This window comes from Stigmatopora nigra, chromosome 10 (genome assembly GCF_051989575.1).
Source record: "Stigmatopora nigra isolate UIUO_SnigA chromosome 10, RoL_Snig_1.1, whole genome shotgun sequence".
NCBI lineage: Eukaryota > Metazoa > Chordata > Actinopteri > Syngnathiformes > Syngnathidae > Stigmatopora > Stigmatopora nigra.
Genome location: NC_135517.1, coordinates 14,107,721 through 14,134,662, shown reverse-complemented (window position 1 = coordinate 14,134,662; position 26,942 = coordinate 14,107,721). Strand labels below are relative to the sequence as shown.

The following is a 26,942-nucleotide window of genomic DNA, read 5'->3' as shown; positions in this document are numbered from 1 at the left end:
GGCTGAAGGCAGCAATAATTGAAGACTGATAAACATCCAATCCAAAACTAGTTTTACATCACACATGCATGTCACACTCTATCATTAATAACTTACACACTTTAGCCTGTCGCAGTTTTAAGTATTATTTTCTATTGGTGCACTGATATTGCTATGAATTTAGAAGTGTAAGTGCACAGATGTGGTGTGTTGACCTCCTCTCAATGAGAATGCAGGGGTGGAAGCCGAACTGCCGGCCAGCCAGTCTGCGTGACAGGGTCAACATAATAAAGGTGACATGACAGACATGCAGACCTGGAGGAGGGCATGGAGAAAGGCGGGTTTTTCTTTTTAAGACTTGACCTTATGGTCTTTCGCTCAGAGCGACAGTATGAATATTTTTGGAGACTTTAAACCTATACTGATTTACCCATTAGTGTCACCGCAAAGCTCCCCCAGCAGAGATGAGGAAACTTACATAACTGAGGACCCTACATAGATAGCGACATGCCACGGTCAATTAATCACTTCTTTCTGTTAAATCCAATTATGTGATTTTCTTTCTTCTGCTATTGTTGCTATGCAACTATGATAAGTGCAGTCAGTCAACCTTAAAGTATTTGAGCCTTGCATCTGGTCAAAACTTGTACATTGTGATCCAAACTATTTATATGAAAATATATATTTGTAACATACACGTTAGTATATGATTTTATGAATGGTAGCACCAAAAGAAGGAAAAGTATATGAAGTCATCCTGTTGAATGAAATCTAGCATCTGATATTAAGCTACACTTTGCACCCTGTCTCACAAAGGATCCACAAATTAATTCACTCGTCTGGATCATTTTACGTATGTTTTTCTTTCTTCAGTTTTTCTTTACTTTTTCTTCTTTGCACATCCTGCACTAAGTGAAAACAACAATGAATATACTTTGGTTAACGTGTCCTATTTAAAATATTTGACAAGAAATTAGACATCATTGGAACAAAATGTTTGCTTTTTACACCTTGTTTTACTGTGTTCAATGCCCTCTCTATTTTTTAAGACACAGGCAGTAGCCCCCTAAGCTGCTACATTTCATACATTTGGGCACCGCGTACTGAATATGAGGCACAGTCTCTTTAATAAAATCGTGTACACTGTATGCCTTTTACAACACAATAGTATTGTCCTCAAGGCACAGACAGAGATGTGGTAAACTATTTGCAAAATAAATGTCATCAAAACCACATAGTAAATATTAAATGCTTAGCTAAAAAAGCACCAGCTTTAGTAAAAAAGGTTAAAGCAACCAAAATATTATGTTATCAAAGTTTGTGCAAAATAAAAGCAGACTAAATATCTGGTGATCGATTTTCCTGTTGTTTTTCTTTTATGTATATACAAAATTAAAATAAGCCTTTGAATTGTTTCACATTTCAGTAATGGCATTTTCATTTTTTTAAAGGTTTGACTTAATTGAGTCTGCCAAGTCAGTTAGAAATGTGTTTCCTTTTCTGAAACGGTGGATATTTTCCCGTCGCCTTTTAGCATGGCGTCATTGGCGGCATATGGACTGAGAGCAGCGAGCTTCCCTCGCATTTTAAGGTCTGGGCTTGGCGTCGTCAACTTCTTCATTCTCTGCAGAATATAAATCAACAGGGCAGGGTTAAGAAGGTAATGCCTGGTTCTGGCAGGCAAACATGTCAAATATCATCTCTAAGTTGTGCAACATTAAAAGTGTTAAAGCAATCTGCTATGTGTCCTTATATTTTCATAAGAATTGATTTATTTAGACAAAGTGTTTTTACATCACCTTGGAGACAAGGTTGACACTTTGGAGCCTATGGCACCCACAGAACCAGAGTAAAATTGTATACAAACTATCTTAATGAACAAATAATAACAGTTACAATTCAGTATCAACTGTGTAATATAGGGTTTTGAATGTTTTTGTACAATGTAAGGCTTCTCTAACCCAATAGCAATAAATGCTGCATGGTCACAATTAGGTATACATAAACACTCTATTGCTATTATAGATAATATTAGCAACCCTATTAGTTGAGTGGGATGGTGGCACCAAGTACAACAAATACCGCCATTTCAATGACCTGACACCTCTGGGTAAAAGAACCATAAAACGATTACTTAAGGGAAATAGTATTTTTGATAGCACGCCAATTGATAATCAGTTTGAGTTTGTTTTATTTAATGAAGGGACAATACATATTTATGAAAATATACATGTACATAAACTTAGCGCTACCTGCTTCTATGTCTTTAGTACCTACTACAGAGCTGGCAACTTCTCCGGAATTTCAGGAGTATACTCCGGACAAGTAGCGCAAACTCCAGGACTCCTGGAGTCCAAAAAACGGTCACATAATTTTTTTTGAGGCAACCATTGAGAACAGTGCCAAATTCCCAATTTAAATGCCTCAAAATGTATACCATCGCGACGGCTTTCGCCATCCTACTAAAGCATTGGTAAACTGCACAATAAACTGGATGAATTTGGTAACATGAGTGACTTGTGAATCATGCGTGTATGATAATAACAGCTTGATTGAAATTGTCTGGTACCCGGACGTTTGGTCGACGGACGTTTGGTCAACGGACGTTTGGTCGACGGACGTTTGGTCGACGGACGTTTGGTCGACGGACGTTCGGTCGACGGACGTTTGGTCGACGGACGTTTGGTCGACGGACGTTTGGTCGACGGACGTTTGGTCGACGGACGTTTGGTCGACGGACGATTGGTCGACGGACGTTTGGTCGACGGACGTTTGGTCGACGGACGTTTGGTCGACGGACGTTTGGTCGACGGACGTTTGGTCGACGGACGTTTGGTCGACGGACGTTTGGTCGACGGACGTTTGGTCGACGGACGTTTGGTCGACGGACGTTTGGTCGACGGACGTTTGGTCGACGGACGTTCGGTCGACGGACGTTTGGTCGACGGACGTTTGGTCGACGGACGTTTGGTCGACGGACGTTTGGTCGACGGACGTTTGGTCGACGGACGATTGGTCGACGGACGTTTGGTCGACGGACGTTTGGTCGACGGACGTTTGGTCGACGGACGTTTGGTCGACGGACGTTTGGTCGACGGACGTTTGGTCGACGGACGTTTGGTCGACGGACGTTTGGTCGACGGACGTTTGGTCGACAGAAGTTTGGTCGACGGACGTTTGGTCGACGGACGTTTAGTCGACGGACGTTTGGTCGACGGACGTTTGGTTGACGGACGTTTGGTCGACGGACGTTTGGTCGACGGACACTAGGTCCCCGGACATTTCGGCGAACGGACATTCTCTCTCTCTCTTATGATTATAATTTTGAGAGCGAGAGAACACCTGGTTGATCGCTTTCAACAGTAAACTCTCTCTCTCTCATAATTATAATTTTGAGAGCGAGCAAATCCAGCGACCAAACGTCCGTTCGACGAAACGTCCGGGACCAAGTGTCCGTCGACCAAACGTCCGTCGACCGAATGTCTGGTCACGAAATTGTATTAAGTTATTATTTTTGCATCTTACATCGAATTCGGGCAAATCACATTCACTCCTGATGAAAACATAAAACTCCTGAAATGGGGCCGACAGAGGTTGGCAGCAATACTAATAAAATAAAGATATTAAAACCCTAATGCTCCCGAGAATCCAAAACATCTCGAACATGATAGAACCTCTCAAACATATAACAAAAAATTGATACAATGTTCCAAAAATAATGATGCACTCAGACAGACTGTCCCCTTTTGTCCAATCCAAGATTGACGCAACCCCTTGATCCACTTCGAAAAGACCATTTTGATCCATTTGAATGCAGGACAGTTTTTACCTCTGTTGTTTGACATTTTATTTATTGTTACCACATAATCTCTTGACTGTTCTGGACTTGGAATAAACTTTCAACGTTTTGGTGCGTTGTCAGAGCTTTTTTCAGATGTTCAAAGTAGTGTTTTTCGGAGTTAGACAGTGGTTAGTACAATCTGAATGTGCAGTGTTTGACTAACATGTCGATTGCCAACATTACCCAATCGTATACTTTTTTTTTTAAAATAACCCTACTGTATTCTCCCTACTTCGCGCACATTATCATAATGTTAGTCTTCATGACTCATGCAGATATGTTATTTCTGATCAGCTGCAAAAACATTTAATTTTTTTTGAAAAATAAAATACTAAAGGGTCAACAGCGGAATTGTTACAAAAAAGGGATTTGAATATTTGTATTATTGCTATTGCTTAACTGATGTATCACAAAGTACAAGGTGTATGTGTCTTCAAAGTTTATTAGAATTTAGAGAGTTGATGGTGACGAGTCTGTGTGCGCATGTTTGTACCTCAGAGAAAGTCCCGGGAGTCTTCCAGATCTTCCAGATCATCCCCAAAGGGATACACACCATCGAAGACATGGCCATGAACCATCCAATGCCATAACCCCAGTCAGGATAGGTGTACACGTTGTTGTACTTTAGTGGTTTGTATTTGATCAAGAAGAACAGAAAAATAGCCTATACCGTGCACAATAGAAGAGAGTATTTGTAATGTAAAGCACTTGATACTATGGATATACTTTAGGAATAGCATTAAAACTTTGGCCTAATTGCCTGAAATATTCTAGATTGGCAGGTGGTCAATTTGGACCATATCTGAAACAAATATATATTGTATGGATACATGTGTGTGTGTGTGTGTGCATTTGGGTGGTGGACTCACAGCACAGATGCCTGGGGTCAAGATCATCCAGCACCATTTGATGAAGAAGAGAGGCTTATAGCCAATCATGTCCTCAATGTTTCGGTAGAATCGGTCGCTGCCTAAAAAAGATTTGGCCGTTTTACTTTCTCCATTTCATTTCAATGTAGCAAATGACAACAGTAATCTGAGATGATACACTACGAAGCCACCTAGGCAAATGCTAGGACCCTTCTCTTCTTTATACTCATATCCAGCAAATAACAAAGTTGACACTGACCTCAGTTTTGTCTCAAGGTGGGAATAGTGAGCAGACTGGAGTTATCTACAGTACTTTAAGTGGCATGTCTTACCATACACCCATCCAATGCAAATGGACTCAAAGATGGCCACAAAAAGCAAGCACATCCCACTGGCTGCATATGAATCAAAGAGCTGGAAGACGTACATCCCTCCCTGTCAGGAGACAAGAAAGGCACATCATTGCTTGCAAAATCATTTTAATTACACATATTTTATTCTGACAGGAAGCTCTGTTTGAACATTTACAATTACAGGAACCTACACTGGAACTTAAAATTTGAAATGCAGCTCCAGATTCTAGGAATACTAGGCAAATAGTCTGTGTCTTGTGAAGGCTGCTCATACCAATCTGATCATATCAGTGGTTCTAAACCTGGTTTCGATCGAACCCTAGGGATTCGGTGAGTTGGTCTCAGGTTCGGTGGAGCCTCTGCCACGGAGGTCAAGACACATCTATTTATGATAACATGCCCCACTGGTTGCAAATGATCATGTGTAAAATAGGGTTCAGTGAATGCACATGAAACTGGTGGGGTTTGGTGAATGCGCATATGAAACTGGTGGAGTTTGGTAGCTCCAAAATGGTTAAGAACCACTGGATTAGACGGTCCGTGCAACTCGGCTTATAAAATTGTTTTTCATCCAAATTCTATTATGGCAAAACTGATACGGGTAAAATATAAATGCTCCCCATATCAAGGGGCTGTGTTTTTTTTTTATTAGTCTGTAACCATTCAGAAATAGTTTCAAGTATAATACACATTTGATGAACACGAAGAGAATTTTTGTTCCATCCTTAAAAATTGCAAGGAATGAGGTTGCTCAGGACTAATCTGCAGGAAGAAGTGAAGGCCTTTTGACTAAGTAGGTTTACACGGTATCTTTAATTTAAAGATTCCAAAAACGTCCCTTTTTTAGCAAGCATTGTCCCATGTTGGCTGAGCAATAGCAGTTGACTGGTGTAGATTTCCCTGCGACCCACTCAGCTGATGGGTGCCAGTGATCAGTTGTTCAATAAAATGGTCAATTGTGTAGTGACCAGCCAGGAGCCGTTAAACTAAGGACAGATGCCAGGTACTGTTCAAGCGCCGCAATGAAAGCGGATTACGCACACTCACATCCATGTACATGACAAGTAGGCTTTTGTTGCTGATGATGACGACAGGGCCTATGCCAAATTATTATTATTATTGTTATTAAGATATGATTCCGAAGTCATGTCTTTTTCTTATAAAATGAGAAAAAAATGTGTGACTTTCACCTCAAAAAACTGATATCGCAAAGCACCATTAGATGCATTGAGTGCCTCACCTCTGTACACATGATGAGTCCAATGAGGAAAGAAACAATAGACATGCCAAGAATTAGCAGCTCTCTGCGGTAGCCCCTCCTGAATGTCTCTGGGTACATATCCACAACAGCTGTCACCAGGCTTTCCACACACACAAACTGGGGGAAAAACAATGAGAAATGGATCACTCCAATGAAAGCAGTGTATTTACTGTGCATACTGTAGGTAATTATTACTAGATTTCAATGGCTGCCACTGAGCATGGAATTGTCAAAAATGAATGCCCAAGTAAAAAGAACAATGAATGCTTCTGCATTTGGACAATTGCATGCTCCTAACTTTGTGGGAAGTTGTTGGAAATTGCCTTATTCGAGTTCTAACATGACTGCACAATTCTTAATGCAAAGTTCATAAAGAAAAATTATATGTATATATAGATATTTTGTTTTGTTCTTTGGATGAATACCTTTTACATGCACTTGCACACATAATTTGAAATGCAATCTAATGGGTATGAATCAAAGCAGAAAATGAGAGAATGCCATTTACATCCAATATTCGTAACCTACAACCAATGAGTTAATGAGCGTGAATTGTCTACAATTCCCAAACATATAGTAATCCCTCGAATTTTGTGGATAATCTAGACCAAACATAGCCATGATAATTGAAAAACCACACAGTAGGATCCCCCCGATTATTACTACCATACTATGTTTGCACGTTGCTTAACATTATATAATACTAAAGTATTACACATACACTAATAGGTTCATCTCCTCATGGAGTTGAATGCATTGTGTTTGGTTGCACTTACTTGACTGTCCAGTCCAAGAAAGATGAGCATCATAAAGAATAGACACGCCCAAAGTGGAGACAGAGGCATCATGGTCACAGCTTTTGGATATGCAATGAAGGCAAGGCCAGGACCTTAAAATACAAATTATTATTCCGACATTGACGTGAAGCAAAGATAGACGTGCCATTAGGAGTCTTGTAAATTCTAGTTATTGGTGAATGGTTCAGCCACCTGATGGTGTAATGCAATGATGTCAAACTCAAATTGGTTCGTGGGCCGCATTAAGTTCAACTCGATTTCATGTGAGCCTGACCATTTTAGATATTGTATTTAGATTTATTTAATCTAATTAAAAGAACTATATCAAAAGCCCTAGGTATTCAGTTGTTTTTAAATCCAATACAATGTCTATTGAGGGAAAACGTCTTTTAATCAGTTTTCATTTCAAAAGGAAACAACATATATTATTACTATTATGTTCAATATTAATTAATATAATAATTCAATATTAAAAATACTGAAAAGATGTTTATATATATTAATTTTCATATTTTACAAAATGCCTTTTGAACTAAAAACACAAAAGAAAAAAATGGATTAAAACTATTGCAATTATTGAGTTAAAAGGGGAAAAATCAGGAAATATAATGTACATGTTTAATCTTCATTTGAATTTGATCCTAAGACAAGTAAGGTGGTGCTCATGATTTACATTTTTGAGCTGCACAAAATGATGTGGTGGGCCACTTTGATACTTGTGGTGCAGTGCCTCACTCGCCTGACTCCGATACAGGCAGTTGTCGTCAAAAGTGTACATACACTTGTGAAGAACATAATGTCTCGGCGCTCTTTTGAGTTTTCAGTTATTTCTACAACTCTGATTTTTCTCTGATAGAGTGATTGGAACAGATACTTCTTTGTCTTTGTTGGGTTTATTCTGTATTACTATTATACATATATGTGTAGTAATTCATTTCTTTGTTAAATTATTAAAAGTCTTTCTATTGTCCGGCTCGAGGTCATAAACTGCCGCCTAGTCCGCTCTCACATGGACTTATCCAAGGATTGTTTATGCTACATCTCACCCAGTATCGGGCTGTGAGGGTTGTTGATCGGGAGGCAGCAAGGACTCGGGATATCTGCCATTTCCAGCAACGGAGCCAATAACAAAGATGTTGTTTCTGCCACTTCCATAACACTCGTGATGCACTTTGGGCTTCTTTATGTAATTGTTATATGATTGTTAGGTCAAATGAAGGCGTGATTGTTTTTATCCAAATGCCTTAAAGCCGTACGCGAAATACTGGTCGAGAGGATACTTTTAAAGACATCCTCCCTTAAGGTTCTTATCTGTGATCCAATCTATTCAATTAAATGTCAATAATTGAATAAGATGTCTGCCTGCAGTTATTGATAATTACAAAGAAGGGTAATTATTGATGAACCTATCAGTCTTAAAAAAACATTCATGTAGTTTGGTTCTTTTATGAGTTCATTATGGGTTAAGAGAAAAAGTGATCAAATCTGCTGGGTCAAAAATATAGATACAGCAACACGAATTAGCAATTTCGGTGATTTAGAAAGTTGTGTCAGTGAAATGAGCTTCAAAGCATGGCCTCTTTATGTCTTGTGAGTGATTATGGGTGACTATAGCTGGTCACTTCTCCAAAGCCATTTAAAGAGGGCTCATTGGATGCAAACGCCCACAAACGCTACAATGGGAAAGTCAAAAGAGCTTAGCATGGATCTGAAAAGCGAATCCTTGACTTGAACAAGTCAGGAAAGTCACATGGAGCCATTACAAAGCAGCTGCAGGTTCCAAGAGCAACAATGCAAACAATTGTTTGTATGTATAATGTTCAGGAAGAATCCCCAAGCTATCACCTGCTGCTAAGAGAAAATTGGTCAGGAGGGTGAAGATTCAATGAAGAATCATCCAAAAGCAGATCTGCCAAGTATTAGAAAATGCTGCAACACAAGTGTCAGTTCCAGAGTCAAGCGTGTTTTGCGTCTTCATGGACTAAGAGGCTGCCGTGCAAGAAGGAAGCCCTCGCTCCAAAAGCGGAAGCTTAAGGCTCGACTGATGTTTGCTGCAGATCACATGGACAAAGATAAGACCTTCTGGAGGAAAGTTCTTTGGTCAGGCGAAACAAAAATCCAGCTGTTTGGTCACAATGCCCAGCAATTTGTTTGGAGAAGAAAAGGTGAGGCCTTTTACCCCAAGTACACCATGCCTACTGTCAAGCACGGGGGTGGTAGTATTATGCAATGGGGCTGTTTTGCTGACAATGGAACTTGTGCTTTACAGAGAGTAAATGAGGTAATGAAGAAGGAGGATTACCTTCAAATTCTTCAAAATAACCTAAAGTCATTGGCCCAAAGATTGGGTCTTGGGCGCAGTTGGGTGTCCCAACAGGACAATGACCCCAAACACACATCAAAATTGGTAATGGAATGGCTAAATCAGGCTAAAATTAAGGTTTTTGAATGGCCTTCCAAAGGTCCTGACTTAAACCCCATTGAGAACTTGTGGACAATGCTGAAGAAACAAGTCCATGTCAGAAAGCCATCAAATTTAACTGAACTGCAGCAATTGTGTCAACAGGAGTGGATTGGATAACTTTTATTCATCCCGTATTCGGGAAAAATCATTGTCGCAGTAGCAAGAGGGTGATGATGCAAAAATAGGAAAGGTGTTTTAGACATAAATAGATAGGTAATAAGTTAATAAATAATAATAATATAAATAATAATAATAATAATAGTGGTCAAATATTCAACCAGAAGCTTGCAAGAAGCTTGTGGATGGCAGCCAAAAGCGCCTAATTGAAGTTTCTTTTACTATTTTAACATCTTTTTTGGTTTAAAGACTAGTTAAATACACAAATTAAGAAAAATAATAATAAGTTACATACGGAAGGTCTTTTTTCAGAGTAGTAAATTAATGTAAGACCTCACTATTTCAGATTGAGAATCCTTATTTATTTTTTGGAGTAATCAACGCCAACCATTTTACGAGCACTATAGAAGAGATAAATGCCCCACATCACCAAGGCAAGTAATATATGATGTGTTTTGCATGCATGGTTGTCCGTTTCATTGTGCCCTGTTATTGGCTGGCAACCAATTCAGGGTAAGGTCTGACTGTTGCATGTTGTTGGCTGGGATAGGCTACAGCACTCCACGCAACCCTTGTTTGAATAAGTGGTACAGACGATAATGAGTGAATTAATCTTTTACATGCGCTCTTCTTTGAACAATACAAAGTAGGTCAGGATAATATGCTGCAGTTATCCATACTATCTTACCTACTCTCAAAAAATTTGGTTGTTTCCTAGACTGCTGTTGACCCAAGCATTTTAAATCTCTCGCTGAATCATTCATATCAAATTAAATAAATCATTTTTTTGTCTTAGAGACGAAAGTGACGTAAAATAATGTGCCTTGCCATTATGACGGACAAGTAGGGAATGAACATAATAATCAAATTACATTTTACAGTACATGTTTATGATACACACAGGTCACAAACAGGTGACTGAAATGTTTCTTTTGCACTTACCAGATTCTGCCACAGCCTCGATGGGAACATTCTGTTCATACGCCATGAATCCTAACACAGAAAAAATCGCAAAACCTGCTACAAAGCTTGTTCCACTATTTAGACAGCACAGCATGAGGCAGTCCCTGAGAAGCAAATCATGGACATGTAATGATGAATAAATTAGGACAAAAACTCAATGTGCAAATCCAGTGTAATCTTCCTCTTACCTATAGCAGTTATTGTTGTAGGCATTATAACTACCAAGTGCAGTAAGGCACCCCAGGCAAATAGCATATGAGAAAAATATTTGTGTTCCAGCATCCACCCAAACCTGTAAATAATGCAGCATACGTCACTATCGAGTAAAACTAAAATGCTATAGCTATGGAAATGAGGCCACTGCAAATTCCATTATTGCTGTTAAAAAGAAAAACTATACTTATTAAAAGAAGTTGTATTTTTTACTGTCAAATTATTGCTTTCTGTAAATTGTTACATTATGTGGATATAAAACCATCCATTTTATCTCGCTTATCAAAGGTCGGGTCACAGGGAGAGCACGGAAGCTTGGACTTCCTTCTATGCAGCCAATACATCCAATCCTGCACTTCCGAAAGAATGACAAGGCATTCCTGGGCCATCAGAGAGACAGTCTCATGAAAATGGCCTGGGCCGCCCGCTAGGCCTCCAGTGGGACGGCTCGAAAAACAGGGGTGCCAGAGGCGGGGACACCCTGAATCGGTGGCCAGCCGATTGCAGGGCACAGATAAGACAACCATGCACAGTCACACCCACGCCTAGGGCCAATTTAGAGTGTCCAATCAGCCTACCAAGCATGTCTTTGGAATATGAAAGGAAACCGGAGTGCCCGGAGGAAATCCACACAGGCACGGGGAGAACATACAAACTCCACACAGATGGACATGACCTGGATTTGAACCCGGGAGCCCAGAGCTGTGAGGCCACCACGCTAAACACTCGCACAACCGGGCTGCCTTATTGTGTTCTTGCCTTTTCTTAATTTTAACCATTATAATGGGACTTTGTGGGGACTTAAATGTCACATTTTTAATATTTAAGTAGGACTGGGATGAAGAAAATTCCAAACAACCTTAAAACACGGAAATATAAAAAATCTTTCAAGGTGGAAAATAAAATCATAATAATTGCAGTGTGACACTTTCTGGAACCGTTGTTGTGTTGTGATGAACATGATCATGTTAGATGGTTGTCAACACAAATCTGATACTGTTGTAAGAGGCTTTTCTGGGACTTTGTTGCCTTTTAAAAGAAGCATGTTTTTTTCGGGGAGGCAGTGGTGGTGTTGGTACACGCGTGGATTTTCTTTTTTTCAACGGATATCAGGATTCATAAATGTGGTAACAGAAAAAAAATGTAAGGAAACTCTCACTAGCATGCAGTGCTACCAAATTCAAACCGAATGCATCATGGCTCATTGAAAACTCCCTCACATCATCAATTCAGGCACTAATCTCATTTCACTGCCGTGAAACAATTCACAAACGCACAATCTTCACTTCCTCTGTGGGGTAACCACGGTAACTTACGTGACCCCACAAACACGGGCCTGTTCCTGTGGAAGAACAACCCTTTCTTTCCTAATGTTCATTAATGTTCCCTTTAGTTCACCCTAGGCTGACAGCGGCACAGCGTAAGGAAACCTTAACAGCCGGGCCTCAGAGAGAAACACTTGTTTACATTGTGCCTAACTTGGTCGGCATGTGTTTACTCGTATTGAGTCTTAAAGACTGTGCACTTAAAAAAACTGAAGGACAGTAGGCCTATTATTACTACTGTGGTTTATAGTGCAATTTCATTCCCAGGCATGTACTATACAATACTACATACTGCATTCATCTACTGCAAATGAACAGTACTATATGGCAGGTGTATGCATATTCAGCAACCAGCCATACATGCAGTTTATTGTGTTTTTGCTTTTTCTTAATATGGAAGTTTGATTCCTAACAATAAACGTATACCACACGTAATTTGTATGTTACTCTTGATCTGTATGTATCTGTGTGTATGTTCATTCATTCATTCATTCATTCATTCATGTTCCAACCCGCTTATCCTCTCGAGGGAGCCCATTCCGGTTAACTATGGGCAGTAGTCGGCATACACCTTGAATTAGTTGGACAACAAAACTCCACACAGGGAGTCCAGGAATAAATACTTGATTTTAGAACTATGAGGTGTTGGTGTCAACCATTTCCTGCATGGACATGTGACATCTTTTTGTCATGCACGTGCAGGCACCTACAGAAGAAAATCAAACTGCGAAGCATTCAGTTAATTCAGCCCACCACCTCATTGTGTCATACTAGGCAATTGGTGCTAAATCTCACAATCTACTAGTTCATTGCCAAGGTACTATTGGTAAAATGCATGACAATAAGATTTGATCCAGTCATATCCCTTTTTGACTATAACAACTAGTATGCTGTTTCTGTCCACCATTGGTTTATTTTACATCTTGTAAGAAAGAAAAGGACAAAACTGCTCTGTACTCAAGGTCCAACCGGCTACAAAACATCTGAGTACCGCTGTTTCTGGGCTCCATTGGTTTATTTTACGTCTTGTAAGAAAGAAAAGGATAAAACTTCTCTATACTCAAGGTCCAATTGAATGTCCTTCTATGCTGTGTGAAGGGTGCTTGGACGTTTGGTCGCCGGTCTTTTTGTCGGCGGTCAAATGGTGACAGAGAGTTTAGTGTTGAAACCAGCTATCAAAATTATATTCATGAGAGAGACTTTAATATCTAAAAGAGATAATTTAATATCTAAGTACTGTTTAATATTTAAGTACTGTATAATATCCAAGTACTGTATAACATCTAAGTACTGTTTAATATCTAAGTACTGTTGAAAACAGTAGATATTTAGATATTTATCTCTCTCATTATTATAATTTTGAGAGCTGGTTTCAAAAGTACTTAGATATTAAACGGTACTTAGATATTAAACAGTACTCAGATATTAAACAGTACTTATATAACCAGAAACAAATAGTGTGTGTGAGTTAGGGGTGTGCAATATTACAATTTGAAATCCTTAAAATCGCCCACATGTTAGTGAGCTCATAAAGCCAAAAGATCATTAAATTGTCTTAATATGTCTTATATTTTGATGTGCGCTTCATATGGCTTCTTAATATCAGTAAAGCTTCATTTAGGAAGCTCGCTCCAGATACAGTATGGTAGCTTTGGCCCGCCTACTCTATCACCAGCCAATCAAAGTTGGTGAAAGTGATGACGTATACCTACGCCAGCGACAAGGCATTGTGGTGTTGCCAACTTGAAATCTGACAGGTTAAAGCAACAGTCTAATCAATGCTTGTATAATGCAGAAGAGCCTGCAGAACTTATTGTGAAGGCCTTGAGGCAGATTTCTGACCCTCGCAACAAATAATGGCTGAAATATGATTGGTTGAATGCTTCAATATGAAAACACACATCTGGAAGCAGTGCAACCAGGGGGAAAAGCAATGAAAGGAAGCTAAAAGACAATTTGGAATTATTTCATAAGTATTGATGGACAAAATATGATATATGATTCAGATATTTCTTAGGCCAGCAGAGAAGGCCTTCAAGGCCTAACGACCCACCACTGGTCAAACCCAGTAATGTGTACAGCCGCCCCATGCTTTCGCTCAGAATTTTCTGCTGAAGGAAGTCAAGGAGATCAGTGGGAGATTTTCCTTTAAAATCATCTGTGGCACACGTTCCATTCAGTTCTGTTCGCAGGCGAGGCAGATCGGAAAGTATACCGTGGCTCTTCGTTAAGATGGAGAAGGCTGCATGTGGGAAAGTTTTCTGGTATTCCCAAAACTTCTGCGGGTCAAGGAGGGAGAGAAAGATCAGTCTTTCGTGTTCTTGAAATCTGGTCCGCGTCGGGCAAATAATATTGTCCAGGATCCTGTCATAGAGTTGGTGGTGGTGCGCGCGAAAATATTGCGCTTGACCTCTTCATTGCGCATGAAGCACCCACACTGCATCCAGTGGCCTCGTAGATTTCTTCACATTGGCTCATCTCACGCTCAACTGTGTCACAAAACTCCTTTACTCTTGCAGGACAATACTGTCCGTCCAGTTTGTTGTTCTGCAGTACTGAAAAAAGCTAAAAAATGCCATCAAATGTGTGAAGCAGAAAAACTAAGGAGAAAAACAAAGACCCATTCACCATTACAGAGACAAATAGAACTTTTATTTGCCTACTCATCTCCTCCTCCATCACTTCAGCAATAGCAGAGACCAGGTTGTTTTGTATTTTGCCAGACGTACCACTAAACACTTAATTAGTGGACAGGTGGGAATATAAAGCTGTGTTTCTCTCAGCTATGAGAGAAATAAGTTCCACATAATTTTCTTTGTTTGGGGATGCAGCGCTTTCATTGTGTCCCCAAAATGTAAGTTTACACAGTCTATCAAACTTTTTAAGATTTCTCTATTTTTTTACCTTTTCGTTGTGGCGCATTGGCTCGCTGAACAATAACTCCACTTGGGGTTTCCCCAAAAGTTTTGGAGAGCACCGTTGCTTGTAAGTGTCCGGCAGTGCTTTGGTTTCTCGTTGCTGCTTTAGTTAAACAAGTCAAATTTGCAAATCCAGTCTTGCTTCATGTCGATCTGTGGCAAATAACAAGCACTCCCAGCAATACAATTTGCAGTGTTCCTTGGAGCTTGTGAGCCAGGGGTAGCGAACTGAAAGTGGCAGACAAAGCCTTTTCCCGGTTGTAACAGGCTTGCTCGCTTTGGAGTTGACCACCCTTTCTTAAAGATGCCCATTTTTTTCTGGAAAAGTCCGTCTGGATAGTGGATTTGTCAGAAAAACTGCAACCAAATCCGTTTGCTTTCCACCATCAGCCATTGTGGGTGTAGTTTCCATTCTCTGGCTGGCTCACTCTGGCTTTGGCCCTTTTACTCTTTCACTAGCTAATTGGTGAAAGTTGGTGAAAGCGATGACGTATATCTATGCCTGTAAGAAGGCAATGACGTATCCCTATGCCTGCGAAAAGGCCTTGGTTTCGCCGAATCAAATTCTGATTGCTTAAAGCATTGGTTTATCGACGCTTGTTTAATGCAGCAGAGCAAGTATTCATGGGAAAAACATAATTATTATCAGTCTGTGATTCAGATATTTCTCAGGCCAGCTGGTATTTAGTAATCAACCCCTGTCTATTTCTTCAAACCTTTTATGTTTTTGAGTCCCTGTCGAATCCTGTGCTTTGTTCGCATCATTTTAAGTTGGCATGCCATGTTTCAAGTTCCTCGTTTCCCCATGTCATCCATGAGGTGCTGTTAGCCTATCCCAGTTAACTCACACTCATACCTAGGGGCAATTTATAGTGTTCAATCATCCTAAGCTGCGAGGAAGCGAGAGTAACTGCTGAAAACCCACGCAAGCTTGGAAACAACATGCAAATTCCACACAGTGAGAGCTGATCTGTATTAAATATTAATCAATCCATTCATTCATTCCTTCAATTTCTGAACCGCTTTATCCTGCCGGGTCGCGGGGGTATCTGGAGCCTATCTCAGCTGACTTCCGGTCAGAGGCGGGGGACACTCTGAAGTGGTGGCCAGCCAATAGCAGGGCAAAGGCAGACTTACAACCATTCACATTCACACCCATACCTAGTGGCAATTTGGAGTGGCCAATCAGCCTACCATGCATGTCTTTGGAATGTGGGAGGAAACCAGAGTACCTGGGGGAAACCCACGCAAGCCCGGGTAGAACATGCAAACTCCACATAGGGGGACCAACCTGGATTTGAACCCAGAACCTCAGAGTGTGTGTACAAACAATGATGACTGAGGTATCTCCTAGAATACCTGAGGATCTGAGAGTCGGGAGATGTCTGGGTAGAGATAAAACTTGATGCCCTCCCATGCTCCTGGCAGTGTTACCCCTCTGATCAGCAGTATAAGCAGCATGAAGTAAGGAAAGGTTGCAGTCACATACACAACCTGTAGGTAAAAACAAACATGGAATATTTTATATTGTATATTTTAATAATTTAGTTTTTACTGAATAAACACCACCAACATTTATGAATGGCATTTGCAGTAAATTAGTTACCCATCACAACACACAATTATCATGTCGGTGTATGACAGTCACAATTAACTGATACATGATCATCATAACTCTGTATGTTACAGGCAACCAATGGCAGACACTTGAAGACAGGAGTGTCAAATAGTAATATCTACTGCATTTTTAATGGACGATTCCAATTATTTTCACAGTTTCATGAATATATTAGGTTAGAATGATTGCGACTTCAATGTAGTTTTTTATCTGTGTGATTTGTCATTTTGTGGTTACATCATTCGTCTAAAATGTACACAAACGTACAGCTTTAAAATCTGTGTACCATCCTTTGTTATTTTTCAGTCACAATTAAATATGGATATTTAAAGAGGGCACTGGGAACTGTGATTATTGTTAGGGTTTAGGTTTAATACATTTAATGTATTTTCCTTGGTGTGTCTTGTCTTTGTGATTAAACCATTCACCTGTTGATCGCTGTCTCATGTGTTTCATCCAATCCATTGCCTCTCGTGGCAGCCACCTATTCCTTGTTGTCTTGTTGCACCCTATCTGCTGCTTTATACGTTCAGTGGTTAGTTGTGCATGCAATGTTGCAACTTAGTTCTGTTTTCCTTGCAATCCTAATACGTTTATTTGAGTTTGAAGTTGTTGATTTGCTAGCTTTTTTTGTACATTTAGGTTATACATTAAACAATACAACCAATATTATGAATATCAAAAGTTTAAACATTCCTTGGGGTAGATTTTGGAGAGCCTTTTGATCCAAATCACTTAAGAAAGACCGGGCTGGTCAACATATATCGTGTTTTTCTGGAACCCAGTTAACGTTCACCATTTGGGGGAAGAATGGAACAGCACAGAGCTGGCCATGCCAGAAGAGCTAAAAGAAGAAAAAAAAATCACTCCCCCGGGTCGCTCTCTTAAACAGGAGGAGCCCAGAGGAGTGATGCTGGCAGTGTGGGAAAAAAAGTGTTTCAAAAAGAGACACAGCAAGTGAATGAAATACACTTAATTCACAATCTTCAAAACATGCAGAATCTGGATAAACCGTGAATTTTGTTCAGTGTCTCTAAAGGAAGAGAGACATTCAATTCCAGGTTGACTTTTCGATTTATGCAAACATTTGTAAAGAAGAAAGAAATGTAACATGTTAATACTGATGACCTTTTGAGCCTGAACACTTTGAACGGTCTTAATCCTAACATGCACGACAGAAAAAGTGTGGGAAAACCTGTCTCCTGCCATACAGCCGACGCCTTTCAAATTGACAAATACAAAGATTACACATCGTAAACCTCTTTCATCCCTCGCTGCTCCACGTTTCGGGTGACAAGAGAGCGGTATTCTCTCCGTGCGTGAACTTTTGAAGTACTGCACATTGCTTCTACCTCACCACGGGTAAACATTTTAACCAGCACAAATTTACAGGTCAAAGTTGTTCCTGCCTTGTGGTAAATCTTAAAGGAAGGGCTTAAATGTGAGAATGGCTTGCAAACACTGTCACAAAGCAAACAGCTTAGTGGTGTTGCAGCTGAATGGGGTGGTCTATGGACCAGAAAGTGTGGGAGGGAGAGGCTGAGGATATACTTTGCATGCTGCTCATGAACGCTCCGCTCCCCTTTCCTCCAGTGAATACAGAAATCAATCTTGGACCGGCTGCTAAAGCCTAGCCATGAAGGAGCATTCTCCAGTCTTTACTTCAGAGACAGACAAAAGACACTTTAGGGGGAAATCAGCACTGCCGCCTAGTTGCTTTGTTTTCCCTCTATCCTGTAGAATGTGAGCCTATTCATTTTTACCTTCATATACCTCTTTTTTACTATTTTTTGTTGCCATTTTTGCAACCCGTTTTCTACATTCTACTTCTGGGCTGGGCAAACTAGTCCATGAAGTGGTTGCAGGTTTTCACTCCAACCCATCGAGAGGACACAGTTTCATCAATCTGGTGTCCTACAAGTGCAATCAGTGGATACCAGTCAGGTTCTTCTTGTTTTCTGCAGAAATCCCATTGGAGAAAGTTTCTGTCCTGGATTGGTTAGAACAAAAACCTGCACACGCAGCAGCCCTCGAAGACCGGTTCTCCAATCTTCCAACTTTATTGCTAATCGAAGAAGTTTTCAAAAAAAACTGTTGGTTGTGCTTATAGCGAAGCTCAAGACATTTTTGGGCTCTCGAAGACCTCATTGAAATTGAAATAACAATCTATCAATTTATGGGTGAGGAATACTCATCAGTATATTATCATGAGTATTAACTAACCTTGCCCGTTGACTTGGGACCTTTCCAGATGCAGAAGTAGCAGATAAACCAGGCCAGTGCGAGGCACATGGCAAGCTCCCACCGCATGCCCCCTACATGTTCAATGCCATCAGATATCTGCAGGACTCTCCGTCTGTATGGGCCCAAACAAAGATTGACTACTAAAGATTGATTTCCCGAATACGGGACGAATAAAGTTATCCATTCTAAAAGTTTATGAAGTGTAGTAAAATTCAATGAAGATAACTTCTCCATGAAATAGAGGGAAAATAGTACATTTTGTGTATCCTCGATCTTTTTTAAGCTGCTTAAATATAATAAATACATTATATTTCTCATTCCACTGTTGTTTTATAATGCCACATATCTATTATGCCTTTTGACAAAGTACAAGTTGCCATAGTAATGATTTAAATTGTGATTTTCACGTGATTTATGAAGAACAGTAACCACAAAAAAATCTTTGTTCCCTTATAACACGTAAAATGAAGAATTCCGGAACTATTGAAGCAGGCCACTGCTGTGATATGTAGAAGAGAATGTCTAAAGCACAGGTGTCAAACTGACACCACAAAGGGCCAAGTGGGTGCCGGTTTTCCTCGATATTGAAACAGCGCAGACAGTTAGGCCAATAAGGAGGTCTGCTGGATGAAACAGCACCTGACTGCAATCAACTCATTACAGTCTAAAGAGAACAAATGGGTGAAAAGGTGTCGTCTTGGTGGGTTGGAATGAAAACCTGCAACCACTTGTTATTTGTATTTAGTTCATTTTTCTAGAAAAAATAATTTGAGATATGGGTAAATTGTGTTTATGTGTTTATGTAAGACGAGTGGATAAAATGCTACTGGGATCAGGATCAAAAACATTAATATGCACAGCATCCATTCCACTTTGGGTTGCCAGATAAGCGCTTTGCAATAAAGAATCATGCTGTGTTACTATAACAATGTTGCATGATTATAGGCCTTTTGCACTCACACTTGTGATCATTAAGTGCTTTGAAAAATTGGTAGCCCGCCATATCAGGAATACAATCCCTCCCTCAGTTGACCCTCACCAGTTTGATTATAGAGCAAACAGGTCCACTGAGGACTCTATCACCATAGCTCTACACACAGCACCGAGCCACCTGGAGCACCATGGAAATTACGTGAGGATGCTTTTCATTGATTATAGCTCAGCCTTCAGCACTGTAATACCGTACATTCTGACTGACAAACTCTCCCACCTTGGACTATCCTCTTCCAACTGCTGCTAGATAAAGAACGTCTTAAACAACCAAGCACAAACTGTTAGACTTGGTCCCCACTTCTCTTCCTTCATTACACTGGCTCCCCTCAAGTCTGTGTACTGAGTCCTCTTCTGTACTCCCTGTGCACATACGACTGTACACCAACCCACCAGTCTGATTCTATCGAATTTGCCGATGACACCACTGTGGTCAGACTCATCTCAGGTGGTGATGAGTCGGCCTACAGAGATGAGGTCAACAAACTGTCTTTGTGGTGCTCGGTGAACAATCTCTCAGTGAACAACACGAAAACGAAAGAAATAATCTTGGGCTTTTGCAAACACAGTCAGTGAACAACACGAAAACGAAAGAAATAATCTTGGGCTTTTGCAAACACAGTACCGATATGCTCCTACTCCTCATAAATGGAGTATGTGTAGACCGGGTCTAGTCCTTTAAATTCCTGGGGGTGCACGGATAAGCTCTCATGGTCTACAAACATCACGGCAGTGGTGAAGAAGGCTCATAAATGAGTCAATTTCCTCAGGGTACGTAGGAGGAACAACTTGTACACCAAGCTTCTTATAACCTTCTATAGAACCACTGTAGAGAGCATCGTGGCATACTGCATCACAGTGTGGTACACTGGAATGCCAAAACTATGAGTCCGTAACTATCACTTATTTAGATCTTTTCATGAGTAAACGCACCTTATGGAGAAGCACTACCAATTTCGTCATGCACTGTTTCTGTGATGACAAGTAGGCTTTTGTTGTTGATGATGACGATAGGGCCTATGTCTGATTATTATTATAATCATTACAATAAGAAAAGACAAAGGCTAACAAGTCACATATTGACAATAGCAACGACGCAATAACGCAGGGGTGGCATACATGCGGCTCTCGCAAAATGAGTGCAGCTCTTTTCTTCATATCATATTTTTTTATGTGCTGTATCCCAGATGTGATGTGATAATGGAAAAATGAATGTTTATGAATTATTACATAACAATCATGTGTGAGTAATAATCGTATTTATAACAACAATAATATCACAGTTTTAACATTTTCAAAAAATAATTACATTTACAATTTCCTTAGAATCAACATTTAAAGCTTAATTTTTGATTGAAGGATAGACTAAGATAATAAGTCATAATGGCTATCAATGGCACATGATGATCTGATATGAACAACGTGCTGATTTGTGCGGTGGTTTATGTAACTTTTAGTTTTCTTGTGTTTCATTTCTTTTGTGTTTATTCAGTTATTTTAATGATCAAGCCACAATTGCTTCTGAAAATGTAATTCTATTCAAAGTTCTGAATTCTATTTACATATATATAGTCTATTTCATAGGTGTGGTAGTTCTGTAAATGCTATCTTGCTAATTCAATGTACATAGTTGAGATATTACGAATTAAAAGACGCACCAAAGGCATCAATGCAATGAAAATGAAAATCATTTGTCAGAATAAGAACAAAGGCACCCACGTTGCCCAAAGATTGCCTATATTTGGCATAAATTTATATGTATTCTATAAAAAAAGTGAACCCAACCGGGATGTTCCACAGCTACGTACAATGTATATTCATTGGCCTCCAGGTGTCACAGTCAAGGTGCCCTAGTCTGCAAGCATGCTGCCATAGTTTATTTGCAGTGTTAAACCAACACTGGGCTTCCTGTGTGTCAAAGCATCTCTAGGCAACGGCATTGACAGAGGATGCGAAGTGGCAGAGCTTAACGAAGTTTGCCAAATCTTTGCCACCAAATTCACCCCCGGAGATCCTGACGCAGCCATTGATCATGGTGACATGTTCTTGGTGGCAGGCCACTGGCTAAATCTAACGTATCTACTCTATCCCCCGTGGTCAACCAGTGGGCTACCGTGGGGACACTTCAATCGATCTGGATTGCTTTAGAGTGCTCCAAAAAGTGTTTTCTAAGTTGTTTTGTTTATATATGTTCAAGGCCTTCTATGTTGGCCTAAGAAATCTCTGAATCAGATATTATATTTTGGCCATCAATACTTATCAAATAATTCCAAATTGTCTGTTAGCTTCCTTTTATTGCTTTTTCCTCTGGTTGCACTGCTTTCAGTTGTGTTTTCATATTGAAGCATTTAATCGATCACATTTCAGCCATTATTTGTTGCCAGGGTCAGAAATCTGCCTCAAGGCCTAGACAATCAGTTCTGCGGGCTGTGCTGCATTGAACAAGCGTCGATAAGACTGTTGCTTTATCCAATCCGATTTATATTTGGTGACACCAAGGCCATTTCGCAGGCATAGGTATACGTCATCACTTTCACCAACTATAATTGCCTAGTAGGCGGACCAAAGCCAAAGTGAGCCAGCCAGAGATCGCAAACTCCAACCATAATGGCCGAAGGAAGAAAACAAATGGATTTGGTTGCAGCTTTGCCCATAAGGCTATTTTCCAGAAAAAATGGACACCATTAAAAGGGCGGTCAACTCCTAGCAAAGCTAGCATGCCTGTTACAGCCGGGAAAAGGGTATATCCGCCACTTTCAGTGCGCTAACTACGAGAGCTACCAAAGCCATTTTCATGACGGACTATGTCAGAAATACGACAAGACAGGCTCGACATTCATCATTAGCTTCAATTGTGAAAAAGAAGGAAGAAAGAAAGGAAGATGGATATTGTCTGCAGTTAAAAAGGATTTTTGGTGAGTAAAATATGGCTATATGACTAAATAATATTTTAATTGTATGAGGTTATTATTGATTATTTTTTGTCATAGCCGTTGATGCAGTTGAGTTTTTATAGCCATAAAATGGCTTGTGAGGCAGACAACCGGGCCTCCTACTAGCCAACTATCAAATTAAAATGAATATTATATATAAATAACAAGGGTCTCTAGTCAGTAAGATATATTTTTTATGTTTTTATAGTTTTGGCAGTATCAATTGTGAACTGGCATAGTGTAGTGTCATGTAATTGTGTCGTTTGATTGTGAAATGTCTGATCTCTCATCTCGTTTCCTGAACCGCTTAATCCTAATTAGGGTTGTGGGGGGTGCTCGAGCCTATCCAAGATGACCCCGGGCCAGAGGCGGGTACACCTTGAATCGATGGCCAGCCAATCACAGGGCACAAGGATACGGACAACCATGCACACTCACTCTCATACCTAGGGGCAATTTAGAGTGTGCAATCAGCCTACCATGCATGTTTGTGGAATTTGGAAGGAAAGTAGCATATAAAAAATTGCCATATTTTCTCGCATATTAACTGCCTCCCTGTATAAGCCATACCCTTAAAATTGCCTTAAAAGTACAAGTGTATACTTTGAAGGGAAAATTTTAAGAAAAATAATCCCATGTGGAGTTTCTGTATAAATCAAAAGGATCGTCTGCTGGATTGCACATTCTGAAAGAGTTTTACTAGCACAAATTCGATAAATAAGTCACGTGAGCCGTACAACCAAGAAGTGTGTTCGTAGTTTTATGCAAATTACATTTGTTTTCTCTTGAATTTCATTCATAGACGTCAAAATACATTTTGTTTACCGTTTTATCTGTTTGTCTTTTCTCTATTTTTAATAAATGACCGTATTGGCCTCATTGTCTTGCATTATGGCATTTTGTCTGTCACCTTGCAGTTTCATACATGTCAAGTCTAATTTGTGCGTATCTATGCCCTACACGTAATTCAGTCATCATTTTTTTGCAACAAATACGATGTATATGCTGGAAAATCTGGAATATCTATTACTGTAATGTGCACCCCCACGATCCTTGTGAAGATAACATATCTTAAAGGCAGCCTGGTTGAATGGGTGGTTATCACGTTGACTTCAGAGTTTTTCAATCCCAGGTTTGGATCTTCCTGTGTGGATTTTGCATGTTCTACCCAGGCTTAAGTGGTTCTTCCCTGGGTAGTGCAGTTTCCTCCTACAATCCAAAATATGTTTGATAGGCTGGTTGAAGACTCTAAATTGCCTTTAGGTATGAGTGAGAGGGTGAATGGCTCTTTGTGCTGATTGGGGGTTAGGGTTCAGGTGGGGAGGGGGGGGGGGGTAGCCTTGTGCACATAGTTGACTGGGAGAGGCTCCAGCACTCCTCGCGGCCCTTGTGATGCTAAGTGGTACCGAACATAAATGAATACATTTTAACAATCGTTGCATTACTGACGCTGTTCTCACCTTCATGTGAGGTTTTCATTCACCAAGACATATTTTTTTTGTTTTGTTTTTCCACTCTTGTAACATTAATTTGTGTTGGCTACGATTAAAAAGGCCTGGCGATGTGCTATTTTTGTAAACACGTTATCAAATGTTGGCACGAAATTCTTAGATAAGTAATTAAGATTTTCAATTATATATATTCAATGCAAATTGATTTTTGTGTCAGCATAGACTGAGATTTACATGTTGTAAACATAGGACCATTATGGATTAACCACAGGGACTGGCAAAGAGGCGGGAAGTCTGGTCACCATTGCCCACTGACAAATGTTGATCTGCTGCCACACTTTTGACTCCAGCTAAGAGACAGCTGGCCTAGTGGCCCCTGCTGACAAATATGAAAAGAACTGACTAATTATCATGTGGGAAGTTTATGAGGTCAACGAAGATGTCTGGGGCTGTCTAAGATTTTCAAGCAATGTTTTCTGGCTTGGACTCTGAGTATTGATCTTTGACACAAAAAGAAATGCAGTTTTCCAATCGCACATTAAAAATGAAATGAAAAAAAGTTCTGTACTCACTCCCAGAATTCAATAACAGGAGAGGTTGCATTTGGATTAGTAATGTTCGTTGCATTTTCTCCATAGAAGTCGACACAGTTCTCTGTAGACACACATTGATCTCATTGGCTCATTGAGGCAAAAATACAGAACTATGATCAAAGACGGTCATCTCTCCCACCAGTATTCCAGTAATGGCCACAGCCAGCCCAAGGCAGCTCAGTGGTGAAGCAGTTAAAAAGGTAGAAAATGGCCCAGGCAAGAATAACTACATAATATACGTTTAGATGAGCTTCAATCACCTGGGTTGCATATCCAATGCCTGAAAATGCAGAAAATGTGATTTTAATAACAGAAGGGGTTTCTTTTAGTTTAAAGATATGTGAAACAGTAGCATTTCTTACCTTCAAACAGGGGGCAGACTTTCCTCCAGCATGTGATACCTCCCTCACTGGTGAACTGACCAAGGGCAGTCTCCAAGAAAAACACGGGGATACCACAGCATATAAAGAAGATGACATATGGAACAAAGAAGGCACCTTGACACGCAGAAGAGAAAATAAAAACACCTTTATAAGTTTCTGAGTTTGGTGAAGGTAGGAAGTATTTTACTTCTGGAGTTCACATTTGTTACAATCTTGAAGATTCCGGTTTACAGCGGTCACACAATCCAATACATGGGGGAAATTACTGAATTCCAAAATGAAATTATTTTTCCCCCTGGATACAAATGAACCAGATGCAACTCCTTTGTATGTTCCCAAGCTAAATGTAATGAGTGACGGTTCCAAATTGTCAATGGTATTAAAATCCCTCAAGGAAAATCACTTATATTGCAATGGTACAAAATATAGTGAGCTGTGGCAAGCCGTCTTAGGTACCACTGTTCCTACATTTCATACATCGATTCTTATGTGTAATGTTGTATGCCTTTAAAGTTGCAAAGACTTGACTACAATTTGTATTCTTTGCATACAATTTCCTTACTTTTTCAGATTGGCCACATTCTTCAACAATTGTGTTCCTGGGTTATGTGGTATTAATTATTTTGAATCTTGGCATGGATTGTAATTGGGACTTCACATAGTTAGGTAGAGGTATGCAAATGTGTTTTCTATGGTCCTCATTCCATGTAGCATTAGTACCAACAACGATTTTGGTTATAAGAAAGCAAAAAGTTGAGCTACCATGTAGGCCCTCTGTATGTCAAACATCCTCCATGGAAGAAGAGTTAAGGAAAATCAGATGTTTGTTTTTCCCTCTGATACCATTGAATAGAATGTTACAAATAACCACAGCCTGCATCTTTGTTACATGTTGATTGTTTTGATTCTGATCCTTCTACACATTGATCTGTTGAATATTATTGTTGTTGAAGTATGTTTGGGTTGGGCAAACATGAAAAAATCATTACCTCCACCATTCTTGTAACAGAGGTAGGGAAACCTCCAGACATTGCCCAGCCCGATGATCTCTCCAGCCACAGACAGGAAGAACTCAATCTTGTTGTTCCACTGGCCTCTCTCGTAGTACTCCCTGTTGTCTAGGCTGGAATTTGAGTCATCAGTGTCCTTGCCATCCTCTGGTTTACCATTTACAACCGGCCCGCTCTTCTCGGCTGTCATGTTGCTCCCGATTTGCTTAGAATCTCCAACGGCCGAATTAAGGAACTTGCAGCTGCACGGTCCTCTGTCCTAAATAAAACAAGAGCGTAGAATTTCATTAACAATTCATTTGCGTTTTGCTTATGAAAGCATAGAATAAAACAAAATCTGCAAAATTCTGGGATATTTGGATGAGTAAAGCAAAATTAAAATGTGCAAAGTGAAATTTAGAGTACTTACCAAGTGGACTCAGATGAAAGAGTGACGGCGTTTCTTTAGGATCCTTCAATGAGTGGAGTATATAGCAGGTAAGAGGCACGATCTGGATGGAATATGTTTCTTGTTTATACAAGTTTCCTGGTTTGTGTTGTGCACAAGGCGGAGAATGGTGTGCAACTGCGCTCCTGCTTTCCAAGCGCCTCTCTCAAGCGCCTCCACTTGGACTAAAGCC

The 26,942-nt window shown here is 40.0% G+C and overlaps 1 protein-coding gene across 1 annotated transcript; it reads right to left on the bottom strand.

Moving 5' to 3' along the window:
• Positions 1–975: 975 nt before the first annotated feature.
• On the bottom strand, positions 976–26,942 carry slc6a11b (solute carrier family 6 member 11b). Its single transcript, XM_077726716.1, has 15 exons — positions 26,732–26,942; positions 26,302–26,581; positions 25,292–25,426; positions 25,069–25,209; positions 24,909–24,990; positions 18,942–19,074; positions 16,460–16,594; positions 10,833–10,936; positions 10,624–10,748; positions 7,080–7,192; positions 6,283–6,420; positions 5,022–5,124; positions 4,690–4,790; positions 4,314–4,484; positions 976–1,603 (listed from the first exon to the last, which is right to left on the bottom strand). The coding sequence occupies exons 2-15, from the start codon at positions 26,510–26,512 to the stop codon at positions 1,460–1,462; spliced, it is 1,836 nt and encodes a 611-aa protein (XP_077582842.1). The 5' UTR covers positions 26,513–26,581; positions 26,732–26,942; the 3' UTR covers positions 976–1,459.